We start from the raw sequence: 18,745 nt of genomic DNA on the forward strand, positions 1-18,745 counted from the left end.
CCAGTGTTTGCTTACAGCAGCGAATGTGGCAAGGGGGGCTGCATAGGTGGGAAGGGGACCGATGGCTTCCAGAGCAAACCCTGCGTTGGCGCCTGAAGTGGCACTGCCTGGCTGGAGCCTCTGCCTACGGACTCCTCCCTGGGGGTGCCTGGAGAAGCTCTTTGCGGGGGGGGTCCCCATCCCTGGGGGGTTTAGGGCTTAACCAAGGGGGTGGTCACTTCAGGCCTGTTCGCCTTGTGTCTGAGTATAACACTGGCCGAAGGAGAGGTGACAAGTTCTGATAACAAGGGTGTTAATTGATACCTGATGTGTTGCCAGCTGCGTGAATGAGAGATAATCCCGGATTGGTTTTTTTTAACCTTTTCCTCCACCCTTAAAATGGCCGGATGGAGGCGGGTATGGTTGTCTGTGAAGTGTTGTTCCTTCCGAGTTACTGAGCTTATCCCAGTTTTTTTTTTCTTGCCTTCTGGTCCTGATTTCCTGCCATTCTTGTTGAAGAAGCTGCTGGCTATGCTTGTGAGGAAGGGTCTCTTGGGTGGCAGGAAGGATGCTGGGGGCTCTGCACAGCCACCACTTCTCAGAGGATCAGTTATTGACCTCAAAGTCATGCAGAAGAACTGATCTTTTATAAACGGGCATTTTGCTTCCAAAAGGAATTGCTAATCTGTATAATTTCCCCATTATGACTTCACGTGCCTCATCTTACCAATTTGGAGGATGCTTCCTGTGAGTGGGGGTAGATACTTCCCAGGAGGGTGCCTGTGAGCTGGGACCCACTGGCTCCCCAAAACAGCTCCCAGTGCTGGACTTGCTAGTCCCCTCGTACTGTCTCCTGTGCAGACTGGGAGCCTGGACTTCATTGGAATTAACAATGCTTTCTGTTGGGCTAGCCAACTGAATGGTGGTTGATCTTGGAGTTTTCAAGCCCTTTTTTGTTGCTCTTTAAACTAGTAGGTGAGGGGAATTTTAGGTTTACCACAAAGGCAGGTTAGCTGCCGACCTGGCAGCTCCAGCTGGGGAAGGATTCTGTGGTTAACAGCAAAGTGTGATGATCCTTTTCGTGGGGTGACATTAAGGACAGAACGTGGTGCCGATGAGCACCCTTGCTGCAGGCTGGCTGTGTTGGGAAACCACCTCTAACCACGGGGAGGTGTGAGACAGGGCACCTGCAGCCCTTTAGTCCCGCCAGCTGGTTATTATGCAAGGCCTGATGGGCTCCCCGTGCTTATTTGCTTATGATTTGCCTTGTGTGCAGCTGCTGCTCAGTGCTCTTGATGAAAACAAGCCAGAATCAGAGCCCAAAGTTTGGCAGGCACCATGCTGAGCTGCACATGAGCTTGTTCTAGTGCCCAAGAGGAAGAAGGAAGCAATTCTCAGCCTTCGTTACTCTGATAACTTTTAATATAGCCCCGCTATCCTGCTGGAGTGTAAATAAACTGACCCCCCTCTGGCTTCCTCCCCCTGCCTTCCCCCGGCAGCACAGGGGGAATTTCACAGAGCTGCTGTGTTGAAAAAGGAAAAGGTGACCCTGCTGCCAGCTCCTTGTTCATTGTACCTGAGATGTTTCAGTTTTATTTAGTTTTTTGGGATTGCTTTTCCTTTGTGTCTGCATTCTTGAGAAGAAGATGCCAGGATTGTGCTTGCTCCAAGGTGGCTCTTGAGGGAGCAGCGACTGCTGCATGGACCACGTGAACAAACGAGTGCCTGTCCAGGAGAGAGGGTCCCCACGTGTTTCACAGTGCACCCACCTGCTGAAGCGGTGGAGGAGGCCATGCTCAGCACCTGTGGGCTTCACCTGGTTAGCAAAACACAGGGCTGGAAAGACAAAAGTTTTTCTGTGCTGCCAAGTTGTCCTGAAGCCTTGGGGTGGCTGATGGCGGGTGGGCGCTCTACCTTGTGAGAGGGAGCAGTAGCTGTTACTGGGCAGTTTGGCTGGTGTGATGGGCAGCCTGAGCAGGGAGCTGCTTCTCCATCCCATCCCTAGAACTGGGCTGGCCGGACTTTCACTGCTCTCCTGAATTTTCCAAGCCCAAAAGCAGAGCTCAGTGTGTGGGGGTGAACTGACCACTACTGCAACAGGTCCCTGGGGAGGCTGAAGGAAGCCAGCAAGCTATTTTAAAATATAATTAAACATAACCGAGGATGAATTGACTTGCTTGGAGAAGGGTCGCTCAAGCTTATTAGCTAATACAACCCATGGCAGCCTTCCAGGTTGAGAGCACTGCTGGCTGCCCTAGCAGAGAGGTGTCTAATTAAAAGGAAGAGCTTGCTCTTAATGCCATTTTCCAGGCACTGTCTAACTCTTCTGTGTGTTGAAGGGATGTCATACAGCCTGGGTGCAAAGGGGAGGAAGGTCAAGAACAGAGGGAAGGTGGAAGTGAGAGTCTGTCTCAACAGGGGCGGTTGAAAGGGGAGAGGTAGAGGAGCTGTGTATTTTCTTGTGGAACGCCGGAAGATCTGTTAACTGTAGCCTGGAGTCTGCAAAGGCTGCTCAGAGACACTTGGTGTTGGTGATGGGAGGTGACAGTGTGGGGAGGTGGCAGCTCTCTGTGGCGGTTATCCCATGGTAATGCTTTTGCTGGGTGACACATGACCATCCCATTGTGGTGAGGAGGGTGGCTGTATATCACTGCTTTAAATGAAGAATGGAAGATCTCAGGGTTCCTGTAGCTTTAAAACACAGGTTTGAAATAACTGTGGACTAACAGAGTAGCTTGGATCTTGTTGTGGGTGCAGGCATGTGCTGAGCACTGCTCCAGTGCCACTGGTGGCAGTGCCTGGCTGGTTGGGCTATTGGTCTCCCTGGGAATTGCAGAGAGCCTGGTGAGCAGCAAGGGCCTCATGCTGGTTTAGCATCTTCTTCTACAGGTTTTGTTTGGAATCCTGGGACAATGTACAGGGAAGCATATTCCCGTGTGTGTTTGACCCTGCAGCTACTTAATACCTGTCTTTGCAAGGCAAGGGAGAGGTTTACTTAGCAGGCACAGTACCTACACTCAAGTTTTGTTGCTGATGTCTCTCTGGGATGTTTTAGGGCACTCTGTCAAGTGAGCACAGCCCTTCCATCACCTACAAAACCTCTCCTGAAGTTTCTGTGTGCAGAAGGCTGCCCTTTGGGGGTACCCGATTGCACTTAATGCTCTGGGCTGCAGCTGAAAGGAGGGAGCGCTGCTGGCTGGAATGGGGATTGCTCTGTTTCCCTCACGTTATTCTGCTATCAACCACTGTAATACTTATCTTCTGCAAGAGCATTAACACTGAGAAACACTTTGATCCCGTGCTGTGGAAGTGCCTTTCACTATACTATTAAGAAGGGAAAGCAGTTGTATCACCGTTGTAGTTAAATGCTTATGTACGGGGCCAAATTAATTTTAAAGCAATATCTCAAATTGTTTTCCTCTCTGCTGAGGGCAGTTTGATCATGAGAAGTGCTACTTCTCTCTGCAGCAGGGATCAGGCTGGGGCAAGCTGGCAGTGGCCTTTGGGCACAGTGCTCCTCATCGTAGGACCCCGTTCCTGGATTTTGGTGCTGGATTCCCATTCTCCTGCCATCCATCAAGCTTTATTTGGCCTTTGGCATGCTGCTCCTCTGGGAGAGTTCCTCTGGAGCTTGTTTTGAAAAGCTCTGCAGTGTTGTAGGGCTGGTAACTATAGGCACCAGTGGGGAATTTTGCTCCGGCTGGCAGCTCTATTAATAGCCGCTGCTGGAAGGTGTGCTGCTGGGAGCAGGGCTGCAGGCTGCTCTCCTCCTCCTGCCTGCAGGGCATGCTGCTCTTCCCACATGCCTTTCCTGCAATTCCTGGGCAGGCCTTGCCTGCAAACTTTCTGCCTGACCTTTAGTGGCCGTGGAGCTCCGTGGCTGTGGAAAGCAGCAGAAAGCTCTCGCCTGTGCTGTCACAGAGCCCTATCTGCCACTGCTGCCTGTGAGTGCCTGTGCCAAGATAACCTTCTGGCTTGTGTGCCTCTCAGACTGCAACTCTGTGTCTTGCTGAAGTCCCTTCCCCTGATTACACCACCCCAAGGGGCTCCAGGGCATCCCAGGGTCCACCCAAACATGCAGCCCAGCAGTGATCTCTAGCACATCTCACCTTAAAATTTCAGCTGACGCTTTGGTGTGAAGACTTGACATTGTGACATGGAGATGGACTCAGCATTGAACCCAAGTTCCCAGGTTCCTGGGCCACCATTCAGCTGTCAGCCCTTTGCTGCGCCCCACGTCCTTTCAGTAGTCCCATGAGGTGCAGCTGTTGCAGTAGAAAAAAACTTCTTCAGCCTTCCAGGAGGCGAGGTGCAGGCTGTGGAAAGGTGTGGTGCTGCTCGGGCACATTGCCTGTGTCCCTCTCTTTCCTGACTCAGTCTTCAGGCTGGTGGTGCAGGACCTGTGATGTGCTAGCATGGATATCTTGCAAAGGCTTGTACTGCCCTTCCAAAGGTAGTTTCCATCAAATTATGAGTCTCTATCTCCTCACTTTTTCTCTACTCATGCTGCTTCACCTAGAGACCCACAAATTACCTGGGAGTAAAGCATTCAACCCCAAATTAGCAGTTTGTTCTTGGCCATATGAGGGGCTTCTTGCATGGGAAGATATTTCAGCCTTGGCAAGCCGCTTTACTTTTCGGCATCCTGGTTCCCCACACCTGAAAGGAGGGGCATTCATTGTCACTCCATCTCAGCTGTTTTGCAGGTAGTGTTGGAGAGGAGCCATGGGGAGCCCTGGTTGGGCCTCTCGGGTGGGGGCTGGGTGCTGCCCTCACGAAGGGCTCTGCTTCCAGGGGGTGTAAGGGAAATTGCAAACCTCTGCGGCATGAGAACCTGTTAACAATCTCCAGTCATCTGCCTTAATCATAAACCAGCTAAAATTCATTAACCTTTCTTGGCAGCATCCTGCTGCTTGTTCGGAACGGTGGTATTTCCCAGGCATCGTGGCATGAGTTGTGCCAGCAGCGTTTTTCCAGCAAGGCGGGAGCCTCTCGCAGCCCTTGGGCTCTCACAGGTTGGGAAGCAGGACCTGGAGGCAGGGCCAGCCGTGGCGGTGGGAAGTGGCACTGCTAAAATACAGCCTCGTGAAACTGCTGGCACCTCCACAGGATGTCTGTCTGCTTTGCTTTGGCATGCCTGGCAAGCTGCCCTGTAGCCAGAACTTCGTTCTTCTCCTCCTCCCTTCCGGGAAATCTGTTTCAGAGAAGGATGGAGGAAAGGGAGCAGGGGGAAAAAGGCTGGGGGCAGCAGAAGGGACCAGGGAGGTGATGCACATCCTGGCATATGTGAGTTTTAGGGAGCAACAAGTTAAGATGAGGGCAACTCAGAAGTGGGGTACACCACATTAAAAGGGGAATGGGGTTATTCCTGGCACCCCTAATTCATTAAAATTTATTGTAGAGCGAAATGACTAAGCTGTGAAAAAGGGGCTTGTTCCCTTGCCCCACAGCTGGATCTGGAAATTTTAGGGTGAAGATCATGACCATTGGTCAGGCTCAGTCCAGGAAGGAGCCTCACTATGTGCACTGTGGATTGGGCAGCAAACCAGGACTGCACATGTGCTTTCATCATGGTGCTCATCTGGTGACACCTCCTCATATGAGCTACCATCCCAGCACCCCCCTGGGGACACAAGGCATGCCTTTTCCTGCCTCTAGGCAGCATTCCATGGGGACTCCCCCCTCCCTCCCACTGTGTCAACCAGGAACAGCATTCCTGAAGAAGCAAGCCTTGGGCAGGGAGGATCCAGCTGGAAAAGTCTAGCTGTCTGTGGAAGAAGCAATAAATCTCTGGAAGCTGGAAAATAGCGGTAAAGAGGAAATGTCGGAGCCTGCAGCACCACCTCTGCTGTGCTGGGAAGCCGCTCAGGGCGGGAGCTCTGGGGCCAGCCCCATCCTGGAGAGCACCACTGATGTGCCTTTCTTGAGTGCCGTGGTGCTGGCAGCAGAGCAGCAGGCTGGGCAGGTCGGCTTTTGGAAAGCAGGTCAAAGTCCGACACACTGCTGGCGTTGCTGAAGTTGCAGCTTTTAGATTATTGCAGTCCCCAAAAATTTAAATGGAGAGCTATACTGGGCACTCAAACCATATCATGACAGGTGATGGCCCCAGCCTATGTAACACTGCTGTCTGACAAGCTGGGAACAGAAAGATCAGTGGGATAACCTGTGTGAGATTACAGATATCTACAGCAGAAAAAAACCTGATATGTATGAGGATGTGCAGCCTAGAGCGTGACACTGCCGTCAGTGGTTGGAGCTCTTCTCGTGTCAGCAAACAGCAGTTGTAGGATGAAACAACTGGGGGAGAAAACATCAAGCTTTTATCTGGAACAAATTGTTCTATTAAAAATGAGATTATCCCAAGCAAGGTACAGTGGAAGGCAGAGTTACTGTGGCAAGCTGACAATGTTTTCTCCCTCTTGTTTTCTTTGCTTTGGGAAGAAAGAGCCTTAATTCCGTTTTGGGCTTCTTGGAGGTGGGAGGATGTATGGTTCTCATGGAAAAAGTTACTCATTGTAGCCCAAACGCTGTTTTCATTAGTAAGTGTATGTCATTTTCTCTTAAGAAATACAGCTGCTATTGGATTAAAGCTTCCATTCAGAGGTCTTCCATGCTCTATTAAAAATGCAAGTGGAGTCAGGCAGTGCGGGACGGATGTGTGATGTTCCTGGGGCGCATTCAGGATGAAACCAGGAACATCTGGAGTTGGTTCAGCTCGCTGTCTTAGGCAGACCTCACTGCTGGGGTGCGTTTGATGCAGTAGAAGAGGCTCTATCCCTCTAGCTGGTGTTCCCAAATGATTAAAAAAATGTCTTGAAGATCACTTGCTGCATACTGTTTAGTTCTGTCAGGCATTTTAAGGCAGATTTGGTTGGAAAGGAGCTGCTGGTGTCACCCCAACCTCTCCATGGGTGGCAGGGCAGGGTGTGCTGGGGTGGCACTGCTGAGTGTGGAGGGCAGCATGTCAGGGCAGAGCAGTATGTCTTGCATGGAAAAAACCAAAATGGCTGCAGCCTTTTTTCTTTACCTCTTCCAGCCAGAGAAATCCAAACCTTCCTTGGGATGTCTTCTCTCCTAGCAGCTACCAAGAGAGCTTTACTTTGAGTGGCATAGATTAATTAGGGGGCATAGTCTTTCCTCTGAGAGTAAAAAACACAAACTTTGTTATGCACTCAGACAATGAATGAGCCACTCCAGGCTGATTTTGGATAACTTTGTGCAAAGCCAAAACCTGCCTTATTTGGAGCTGGACTTGAGCACAGACTGGCTTTCGTGACTTTTCTCCATAGCCAGTGTTTGGAGAACCTCAGGCTGGCCTCAGTGCAGGAGGGATGAGGGACTGTGCCAGCAGAGAAGTTGCATTGGTTTTGTGGGAGAAGTGTTAAAAGCCTATTACTTTGGCAGACTGGGGAAAAGCAAAGATTTCCCTTCTTCTCCAGGAGCTGGTGGGGTTTTTCTCCCTCTGATAATGGAAAAGCCCTGAGAGCAGTTTGCCATGTGAGTTTGGAAATGGTGTGAGTTTGCCCCAGCTTCAGTGGCATTTCTAGAAAAATCCTGTGGCTGGGATTTATAGAAATGAGCAAGGAGGAAACCACCAGCTGAGCTCCCAGGATGGAAAACCAGGCTCCCATCGACAGCCTGTCTTGCAGATCCCAGTCCTCCTGTGTTCCTTGTTGTGCTTGCACAGGTGAAGTCTTTCTACCTTTCCTGAAAAAACCCTGCTTTTTTTTTTTTTTTTTAATGTGACTTTGATGGTGCCTGTCATACCTGTAGCTGACCTGTTTCAGACTTCTTTCAGAAGTAGCATGTTTCCATTTCTATACCCTTTGGTAGTTTTCTTCCCATTTTTACAGTGAATGGCTTCAAGGATTTAGGACACTCAAAATTAAATTGGCATTTGAACAGGTGATTTCAGCATATCACAGCAGTGATATTGCAATTCTTAAGGGTTTGGGTTTTTTCCCAGATGTTTGTATTTTTTCCCTTCTTGGTTATACTTTTAAATGGAATGGGGATGTCACAGTGAGTCCTGCTGCAAAAGCTCTCCCTTGAGTTCCTCTCTGCGACACCTTCCCTGCTGTAGTGCCCCATATCCGCTCCCACCTCCCACGGCCATTCCCAGCCCCTCCCTGAAAGAGAAAACAGTGAGGAAGTCAGTCAAAGAACTTCCCATTGTTTGTACATAAATATCCCAGTGGCTGAGTTGATGTCCCAAGTGCAGCACGTCTCCTCCCACATCTGGAGTGTGTTTTTGTCCTTTCCCTGGTCAGTCCTGCGTGTCGCTGTGCCCACGTGGGTGTGGGTGCGCTGCTCTTCTGCTGCTTCATGCATGGCAAGGCAGCAGGCTTGGCCTGGGGGCCCCCAAAAATGGTGTGGTGGTGCTTTAGCCAGACCCCAGGCTTTGCTCCATTTCAATTCCTGTATTAGGGCATTAAGGAAAGCTCTGTGTGCCGAGGAACACTAGGTGTGTTCAACTGGAAGCCTGACCCTGGATGGGAAGTAGTGGGCATGCATAATTTGGGGGCAGAGGGGAAAAATGCCAACTCCCCCACTTTCTGTTTATACCTCACAGAGAAATTAAACAGGGTAATAACAGCCCAGTTATCAGCTGGGGCTGTTTGTAATTTCTGTTGAACAGCTGTCCTAAAAACCTTAGTGGCACATCTCCTCCTGCTTGCTTCCATTGAAAGTAATAATAAAGCATGATAAAATACCTCTTGAGAAAGAAATCTCCTGCAGGAACTGGAAATCTCCAGAATGAGGGGGTCTTCTCATAAAGCAAGGAAGATCATATGGCTCATGATATGTGGGGCACAAAGCATGTTGCCGGGGTGATGGTTAGAGAGGATGTTCTTGTATGTTTGTGGGAAGATGAAAAGCAAAAAACTGAAAACTGGATGAAAACTGCCAGTCTGGGTCTGATGTGGCTGGAGCAGTGCATAACCCTTGCTTCCCTCTGTTTTCTCCCCAGCTGGCAGGAGGCATCATCCTGGGAGTGGCCCTGTGGCTCCGCCATGACTCACAGACAACGAATATCCTGTACCTGCAGCTGGGGGACAAGCCGGCCCCCAACACCTTCTATGTTGGTGAGTAGCTCTGGGGGTGCTGCTGTTCCTGCATGGGTGTGTGCCCCAGGGTAGGCTGCAGCGTACCCAAAAGCAGGCCAGAAAGCTCCAGGTGAGCACCAAGGAGGTCACAATAAAAATACCTCCCGCTGCCCTTGTACTCTCCAAAATATCCCCTGCTGTGCCAGCCAGAGCCTTTGGCTGTGGCCCAAGAGCAGAGTCCAAATCCACATCAGCTATAAATGCAAGAGGACGTGTTGCGGTGCCGTGGGTTTTCTCCAGAGCACGTTTGGGAAGAGGGGGGACTTCTTGGAAATGTCTTGTTTCCTGTCCAAAGGGATGTAAAAGTAGCAGAGGGGCTGGCAATGGAAGCGAGGCTTGGTGAGCGTGTGACTCATGTTCTCCAGGAGGGGCAGGTGGAGCCTCTGTGCACTACGGTTAAGCTGAGCATGATTTTTGTGAATTTGACGGCGTGCTGGAAGCTGAAACCCCCTGTTTTTCCCCTGTTCTCCAATGATCCCTCACAGACAAGGGGGAGAGGCTTGCAGGAGGGGCTGGCTGCCAGTCAGGAGCTGGCTTGGAGCACAAGCTGACGGGGCTGGGAACATTGTCTGATCCCATGTCCTGTTCTCACCTGTAGCTAAAATTACTTTCTGGAAAGGGTTTTCCTTCTCATTTCCCTGCTTGCCCATGGAACAGCATGCCTGAGCCCTCTCCCTGGCTGTCCCTAGTTACAGAAGATGCTCCTGCTGTAAATAGCTCTGGGTTTTTCTCTCTTGCTGTCTCTCTTCTCCTGCCTGACACTCAGAGGTCTATTCGCAGCATTTCCCCTTCGGATCTCATCTTTAAAAACAGAAAAGGGAGCTCACAAGAAGTTAAACTCTCTCCTTTCAAGGAACCAGTCCAAACATCTCCTTCTTCTGGCAGGCTAACAACTGATACCTCCCTAGTTAACACTTTCTCTCCAAACCTGAGGGACCTGGAGCATGGGGCAGGGTCCCTCCCTCCTGCCTGTTGAGCATCTTTTACTCTTCCACCCTTATTTTGTCTGTGTCCTCAGCCTTTGCTGTTTAGAAGGCATTGGGGAAGGACTGTGGGTCCCACCACCACGCTGACTTTCCGACACCCGTGAGCAGCCCATGATTTGAGGCTGGCTGTCTTTTTAAAGTTATATTCAGCAACAGATTGGCCTGGATTCCTTCTGGCAGCTGTAATTTCCATGCAGTAATAACAGCAGAGCATTTCTTTCAGTTGCTGCCTTTCCCAGCCAGACCTCTGGAGTCTGAAGACTGGGATTTCTTTTTGCTTCCCCCCCACCCCTGCCCCCCCCCCCCCCCCCCCATTTTTCCTCTCTCTTGCAACTGATACTCCCTCCTTTTTCTTCTCTGGCATGCAGTATACACATGCACACAATGTTCCTGCTTTTGGGAACGGGAACCTCTTTGGGCTTGGCTTCCAGAGCTCTGTTGTTCTGTTTTTTTTCCTTTGCAAATACCACTTTTTGGTGTCTGGCACAGGGCGCTGGTCCCGGGATTTGTCAGGAGGCTTTTAAAGGCCAGCCAGGCTTTGCTGCAGGATGGGGGGAAGCAATAAACACTGTCAGAGGAGGAACACTTCCATCATAGGGTGTGTACTGAGTGAGAAGGGAAGTAGGAAAGCAGGGATTTGGTGTCTCCTGGTTTCTTTGTGTGTCCTTTCCCCTACCCCAAAGCTGGAGCTCTTTGTTAAGGGCTGTTTTTCCAGGGTGCCTGTGTGTTATGGGAGAGGAAAAATAATGGATTTGAGGGCAATGGAGAAGTGGGAGAAAGAAGCTGTGGGGAGCAGCAAAGCTACAGAGTACCAGGCATGATACTTCGGGCTGCAGCAGGAGCAGGAGAGGAGCAGTCCTTGCCCTCAGCTCCCAGACCAGACCATCACAGCAGCCACCCCTGCAGCCCCCAGGGCACAGGCAGCTGTTCCTGCTGGCCTTTCCAGCCCCAGGGAAGGGGCTCCTTCGGGCTGGGGTTTCCCACAAGCACCACCCCCCCTCCTCAGCAGCTTTGCACTGCCTGCACAAGTTGTCTTGTGGGCTGGCCTGGGAGGTTATTAAACGGGCCCTTGTTCATGGGCTTTTCCTCAGCACAGCGTGCAAACCATCTGATCCCCTAACCACTTGTTGCAGTCTTGGCTTTTGACACTTCCATTTTGGCTCTGGATCCAAGATTAAAGCTCCAGCAAATGCTTTAACTACTTCAGCACTGTAAAGACCAAGCAGTACCAGGGATGGGGATAGCTGGAGCACCTTAGTTCCATGCTTTCCTAACTATAAAGGAAAATACTTCTTCATCTGAATTTGGCTTATGGTCTGATAGGCATTTATTTGCTTTATTTGAAGTTCAGAAATCAAAATCCTTCTTGCTCTTGGATAACACTGTGTCTGGAATGCTTTGTCTGTCTGGAGGCTGGGAAGATGTTGGTCACAAGGCCAAAAACATCCTCCAGGATAGCTAGAGGCATTGATAAGTTGCTAACAACTGGCTAACCACTTCTCAGATAGTTACTGATCCTACACATAAAGTACCATTGAAAAAAACCCAAGCAAATAACAAAACTGTAATTCAGGGTGTTATGAGAGCTGTAGAAGGCTGAGCTGGTCTCTCTCTGCAGATACCAGTGCAAATTGGAACAGTTCTGATCTCTCCAGAATAAGTTAGTGCTGTGGTGTCACTGCTTTTAAGAGCACCTGGGGATCTTGAAAAAGCAAGTGACTCTGGATTTGCTATTTTTGCCATTTCTTGGTGGGATGACAGTGGGATGAAAAAGCCAGGTTCCCCATCCTTCTTAGTTATGTGGTGCCTGGAGATGGCTGTTGTGGATGAAATGCTTTGAGCAGGGCAGGAACAAAAACCTCAGCTCTTGTTCGCATTAAATCCACACCCCAGGATTTCACACCTGCCCCTTGCTGGGCTGCCTGTGTGCTGGAGCATCACTGGGTGCTGGTCCCTGCCGCAGCCCTTCTGTGCTCTCCCCAGGCTGCTTGGCAAGCAATGGAGCACAGCAGCCGGATGGTCTCGGCTTCGCTCTCTCCTGCCAGATCCAAAATAGGAAATGTGCCTCCAGCTGCTCGCAGCAAGTGACAGGGCAGCACGACCTGTGGCTCTAATTAGCTCGGCCCTGGGAGCGGGGCCAGCCAGGATGGAGGGTGCAAAAGCCTTCTGAGCTGGGGTGCGGTTTTCCACGTAACTTTTGGGGTGAGAAAGGAGTTTGCTTTGCCTGCGTCTAGGTTTTGTGTGTTTTATTAGTAAATCCTCTGCTGGGCGGTGTCTCCTCCCTGGAGCATGGTGGCACAAGGGAGGAGTGTGAGGTTTTGGACAGGCATACAGTGGTGGGGTAAACTTGGCCACCAAGGCTGCTGCCACTGCTGCCTCTCCCTGTTATCCTGGTGGGTGTCACTGTCCCAGCTGAAAGGCAAGAGGGATTTTCTTTGGTGGAGGAGTTCCCTAGGTGATGTTTATCGACCTCCCAAGCCAGTCAGGCAGCAAAGCCTGAGGGAGGCAGGTGTGGGGTAACAGCTGAGGGCAGCTATGGCTTGGGGCTAAGGTGGTGAGTGTGCCTGTGAGTGCTGCTGAGGTGTGGAAGGGACATCAGCTAATGGGAACACAGACTTCCTTAAGAGGTGAATCAGCCTGTCTTCACCATCCTCTTCAGAACAAATACAACCCAGGATAATGATTTCTGCCCTGGAAACAAGTTCAAGCTGCTTTTCACACAGACTGGTCTAGAATAAATGGGCCAGAAAGCACAGGGAGGCTTTGAAGTCTTCCTTATAAATGAGTACATCTCTGAGCTGAACTGCAGCTGCTTGCAAGCTTTCATGGGTGTCTTCAGGATTTTGGAAGTCCTGTCACGAGATTTTACTGGGCTCAGGGAAATCTGCCCCTTGCAGAGAGGAGGGACTGCTAAGTGGCAGTACATAGGGTAGGGATGGGGACATCTCTCTGAGCTCTCCCCATGTTTGCCCATTGTCCTTACAGCACATGAGGATGCCTTGACCACTCTTAGCATGGGTTCCAGATGTGGCCAGCAGTGCAGAGCATGCCAGCCTATCACCCAGACAGACCTGTGTTGGCTAAGTGGTTATGGAGGAGCTATCCCTTCTATCCATAACTTAATTAGCCTTTTTAGCTAATTTAGCTTAATTAGCCTTTTCAGGACTGCCTTGGATGAGAAGCAGTGATTTCTGGGATGTTTTCATTGCAGGGGGGTTTCAGTGGAGCTCCAGTGTGTTTGCAAAGGTTCTAGAGGTCAGCAGTGCTACAGTGGCTGTGGGCGCACCATGAGCAATGAGGAGGTCTTGGTTTCTGTTCCCACTCCCATCCTTGTCCCCGTCCCTCTGGAAATGTTAGGCATCTTCTAGAGGTGGTGCCAACTTCCATACATCATGGGGTTGGACTCAACAGCACATCTTTCGCTAGACTTGTTGTGAAAGGCCAGGGAAGAGCCTGAGGCTCCTGGTCTGTAGGTTCTGTAATAAACCAGTCAAAAACCAGCTTCAGTCTTGGCATGAGGCACTGCAGGGATCCCTGTGGATACACAGAGCTGCTTCAGGACTGGTTTCCTCTCTCACCCACTTGTGCTCTACTTTGTCAAGGCCCCCTGTGTTGGAGATTTTCCACCAGACACATGAGCTGTGGTCAGGTTTGCGTGCTTGGCAGTGGAAACCAAGGTTTGCGTTTGGCCTTGAACCACACCGAGCAAAATGGATTATTTAAAAAATAATATCTGTGGATTTTTATAAATAGAAGTACATGCATTTTTCTGTCTTGGAAATAAACTTACTTACCGTTAAGGACAACAATTTAATTATTTAGTCCCTTAAAGGGAAAAAAACCAAAAGCTGAGTTTTACTTGTTCTAGATTTTCCTCTAATCACTGTCAGATCAGCTCCTTCAATAATACTGGAATTATTTTTAAAATACTAGTTTTAAGGCAAAACACTTTTGTTGTACTTTCTGGCTTAAACCATGTATCTGACAGTATAGGGGGATTTCTTTTTTTTTTTTTTTTTTTTTTTTGTATTCTTATCACAGAATTCGGTTTCTCTTAAGAAAGCACCATGTTATTTCATTGCATTTCCATTTAATTGTAATTCGTTCTACCTTGGTCATGACCAACCCCTGTGCTTCATTTACTCTGCAGACTAAAACTGGTTATGTCTTTAAAAATACATGGGTACCATCAGGTTATTTTGGGTTCAGATCTATCCAACTACAACTAATGTAGTTGTTCTTTTCCTCTGTCCCTTCCCGTTGGCTTTGCTGCCCTGGACCTATGCCAGAGGTGGCTCCTTGCTCTTCAGAGCTGTTTAAACCTGTAGCTTGGACAGTCTTCCTTAGGAAACCTGCTCTGAAGGAATCCTCCAGTGGGATGTGTGCTTTTTTTGTGGGTGAGATCCCAGGGCACATAGAAATGCCTAGAAGTGCTGTAGGCTGGGGCAGCAGAGGATGGGCCAGCATATTCCCGCCTGGCTCACCTGTGCTGTGCCACCCTTGTCCATCCCAGTCCTGGAGATGTGCCATGGACTTCCTCCCTGATTTTGCAGGTGTGCTGAAGTTACAAAACTTGAGTCTCCTTCCAGTGTTTCCTGGGTAGGCAAAGGAGAAGAAACCTGACTGTGGCATCTGTGTGGAGTGGATTTGGGTACGAGTGTGTGCACATGAGGATGTTCTTTGGGGCTTTCCCCACCACCCCTTTGCTTTTCTGACAGAGGGGTGCTCGTGGCTTCTTCTTGCCTTGTTCTTGAAGATGAGAGCAATATGTCCAGGCTTTCATCTCCCCATGAGAGCTCTCCATGCTTTGCGACCTTGTTTCTCCATCTGGAAGTCATTAGCAGCTGCAGAGCAGCAATGTTTTCCTTGGGAAAGGGGTGGAGAGGAATGGAGGGGCTTCCCACTTGTCATCTTCCAGCAAACCCTCTCTTTTTCCAGCCCCCCTTTCTCTCACCCCACTTTGAAGAAAGCACTGCCAGCTCTGCTAGGCCGATTCCACCAGGCAACTGGACAAAAATGTTTAGGAGACCCTGCTTTGCTGGCTGGCTCACACAGCCATCTTTTTCCCAACCCTGCCCTGGAGGGACTTTCCACTGTGACTGTGTCTTGCCCCAGAGCTGCCAGGAGGAACATCATGGTCATTTCTTCTCATTTCTTCCGGCTGCTGGGAAGGGTGTTCTTCCACAATGGGGGGTGTGGGGTAGGAGGGAGTCTCCCTGCCATTGTCTAATGGTTCCACCCTTCCCTGCAGCAGCAGTGGTGATAAGCCCATTGCAGTTCAGCATCTCCAGGCCAGGAGCAACAGCAGGGTGGCACTGAAGCCTCCCTCTTTTCCTCAGAGGCTTGCAAAACTCTTGGATGTGCAGAGTCTCCCCACAGGAGCCTTTTGGGAGAATAAACATCTCTCTTTTGTCTGTTCTCAGCCCCTTTTTAAAGCTCATCCCATGGGAAGGGCAGGCACAGCTAGGAGAGCTGCCTGGCCTTCCCAGGAAGCATGGTGTCATTATGGGGGGGATTTCTTATTTGATTTCTTTCTTGTCTTTTGGAAATACTGCCATGGTGACCTGGAGGCAGTGGCTGGCTTCCATTTAGCCAAATGAGTTAAGGATGCTGGAAGGGATTTAAACGAGGGGAGAAGTAGGGTGCTGTCCAGGAATGCCCATGCCTGGAGCTGCACAGCTTCTCTGATGGCCATGGTGGGGCATGGGAGGAGAGCTGGCCAGGGCTGGCCTGCTCCCTGCTTGTTTTAGAGGGACACTCTGGTGCTTGTTCCTTCTTTTATTTGTTTTTTCATCGTGTCCTTTTTAAACGACTGTTTATTTCTTCCTGTTTTCTTTATTTCTCAGCAGGGACAGAACATGGGTTTTACAACCCTGCAGGCACCAGCCATGCTGCTTTCATGCCAAAGCAAGTACTGATACTGAGTACTGCCTTTTTTGTTCCCTTCCCTGCTCTCAGAACTGAGCATCCTGCTTCCTACCTGGCCTGCAGGTAGAGCGCCCTCCATGGAGGCATCATCTGCTTGAGCTGGGAGCTAAGCTGGCCTCTTGGCTGCTTTTTTTTCCTCTTTCCTACCTAGCATCAAACCAAGAGAATTGCTCAGTTGCTATCAGTTTCCTGTCTCTGATGTTTGGGGGCTTTCCTAAAGCTTTACAAGATCCCCGCAGCCCAAGCAGTGCGTGCCCTGGTTGTACTGGGGAAAGAGGGATGGCGTTTGGTCCACTGCTGCTGCTTTTTCTGATCATCATGTCCCCATCATGATGCTCTCAAGGGAGGAGATCATATCATGGCTCCTGTGCTCCTGCTTTGAATTCAGATGAGGAGATGAAGCTGAGAGTGGTTTGTCTCTCTCCTAAAGTTTTCTGCTCAAAGGCTCCATCTCAAAAGGAGATGGAGGACTCCAGGCAGTATTGACACCCCTCCTCTGATTTCTCCAACTCCCAGATACATGTCCTGAGGCTCACAGCTTGCTTTGGTGTGGGGCTGGTTATGTGTGGCAGTTTTAGCAATCTTTCTTGCTGCTGTCTTATCAGAGAACTGTGCCATAGGTTAGAAATCACAGTGTAGTGCTGCTCAAGGATGTGGAGGTGCCTCGGTACCATGAACACCTGTACATGATTTGCTCACTGTACCTGTGGCTGCAGCTCCAGCTGTTCTCTTATGCACTGCTGCTGAGTGAGGGGGCAGCATGGCTGTAGGCGCTGCAGATTGCAGTTTATACCTCTCTCATTTTACTTTTTGTTTACAGCAAACAGCGCTGCTTGTTGTAAAACTCCAGAGAAAGCTGGAGTAAAAATGAGCTGGGAAGTGGCATGTGAAAGGCAGATGGAGCCTTGCTCATGCCAATTTGTGCCAGTTCGGGTGGAGCCCTGAAGGAGCAAATAACCATTTTAGTCGAGAGTTCCTCACCCAGGAGACGATTTAGGGGTTAACCAGTCTCTGATGCTTACACAGAGGAGGGGGAGGCTTGTGAGGAGTCTCCTCTGACTTGGAGGAGGATAATGTGCCATTCCAGGATGGGATGACAGGTGCCTTGCTCACAGAGACGGAGCCCAAAACCACAGTAGGCGTCATTGTCCATGTGTGCCAGGAATGAAAGCTAAGATGTGTTAGGCTGCTTTCTGGGAAAAGGGCTTGGTCTTTCCAGTCTGCACCGTGATTGCTGTGAAATAGTCCCCCAGCTGCCTGGCACCCTGTCTGAAAGTGGAGACACCCCCACCAGCCCCATTCCTTGAGGGGAAGGATGGGTGTGGGAAAACAAACACCATCCAAAGCATGTGGTTGGGCACTTGGATTGCCTTCCTTTGCTTTCTCAGCCTTCAGCATGGCATTTCTGTGGCGAAACACCGCTGGCATTCCTCATTGCACATGCTATTTTTGCAGTAAATACTTTGTGCTTGTTTTTAAATAAACTCCAGCTCAGAGTCCTGCTCTGCTGCCTCCCGGGAGAGGCTGTTGTGTTCTGGCCCTCAGTAACAAAAGGCAAGTCCATAACCATAACAGCCGCTTGTTTGTGCCTGGGAATGAAGCTGGCCTTTATTCCAAAAACCTTCCAGGGGTTTTTTGTGGTTTGTCGAGCTCAGACCAGTCACTGCTGCCCTCTCCCCCGCCTGGCTGCGCATTCCCGCTGCTCCCACCGCACCGGTCGCATCCGCTGGGCTCCGGTCAGGAAGCTGCACGTGGTGCACATCTTCTTCCCTCCCCTCCCCTCCTTTCCTTCTTGCTGTTTCCTCACTTGATAGCGGTGCTGGCTCTGATGAGGAGCTGGTGAAGTGAGAACAGGGAGAGAGGTGGGAAGCCAGGATGTCACTTGAAAGTCCAAGGTCTGCACAGCCTGCCTGGGGTGGGAGTTCAGCAGGTCAGGATTGGTTTTGTTTTTTTGAAGCTGCCAGAAATCCCAGCAAGAAGCAAGTACGAGGTCACTGGAAAGCTTCTCTAAAACAGCAAATGTCTGAGTTTCCTCTTAGTCTCCTCCATCGGTTGAGGGTCTCACTGGGCTTTCATTTCCTAGTTTTCAGAGCAAAACTTTCCTGGCCACTAGTGGGTCCTGTGTTTTCCTGATGATTTCAATATCAGAAAAACATCTTTTACAGTGAGAGCAATCATTCACTGGAAAAACCTCCCCAGGGACACAATAGAGTCCTTATCACTAGATGTTTTCAAGATATAATTGGGTAGAGTTCTGGATAGTCTCTCCTAAGGTTCCCAGTCTTGCGAAAGGTTGGGCCAGGTGATCACTTGAGGTCCCTTCAACCTGGGCTGCTCTGTGACTGTGATCTGGCAATATTTGTTCAGCCCAGAAGGTGCCATCAGTGTTTATTTAGAAAAAATTTAGAACAAAACCTTCTGTTTGTGGTGACCTTGTTGTTGGGGTCCCAGCATCATGCTGCTTGGTATTCAAATGTGCTGCATCTGCTTGTTACCCGTATACTGGAGTGGTTAGCATGCACAGTGACTCGTCAGATGTAGAAATTACTTGCCCCTAGCACAGCTTTGTCTTCTCTCTACTGTCCTAATGGGAGAAGAAGTCAGAAACTGCTGTGCTCAGGGATGAGGAAAGTTAATTTTCTGACTTGTGATAAAGACTCGTCAGTTGAACTGCCCAGCACTTAAAATAGAAAGATCGGCCATGATTTGGGTTGAAAACCCAAGCCAGCAGCTTCACTGGTACAA

General features: G+C 50.0%; 1 protein-coding gene across 1 annotated transcript in view; it reads left to right on the top strand.

Moving 5' to 3' along the window:
• CD81 (CD81 molecule) overlaps positions 1 to 18,745 on the top strand; it is a 33,200-nt gene that overhangs the window by 1,267 nt on the left and 13,188 nt on the right. Inside the window, exon 2 of the mRNA XM_084207040.1 lies at positions 8,951 to 9,065. Within this exon, the coding sequence (XP_084063166.1) occupies positions 8,951 to 9,065 (115 nt within the window). The remainder of the gene's footprint in view (positions 1 to 8,950; positions 9,066 to 18,745) is intronic.

Source organism: Fringilla coelebs (genome assembly GCF_963513975.1).
Source record: "Fringilla coelebs genome assembly, chromosome: 6".
NCBI lineage: Eukaryota > Metazoa > Chordata > Aves > Passeriformes > Fringillidae > Fringilla > Fringilla coelebs.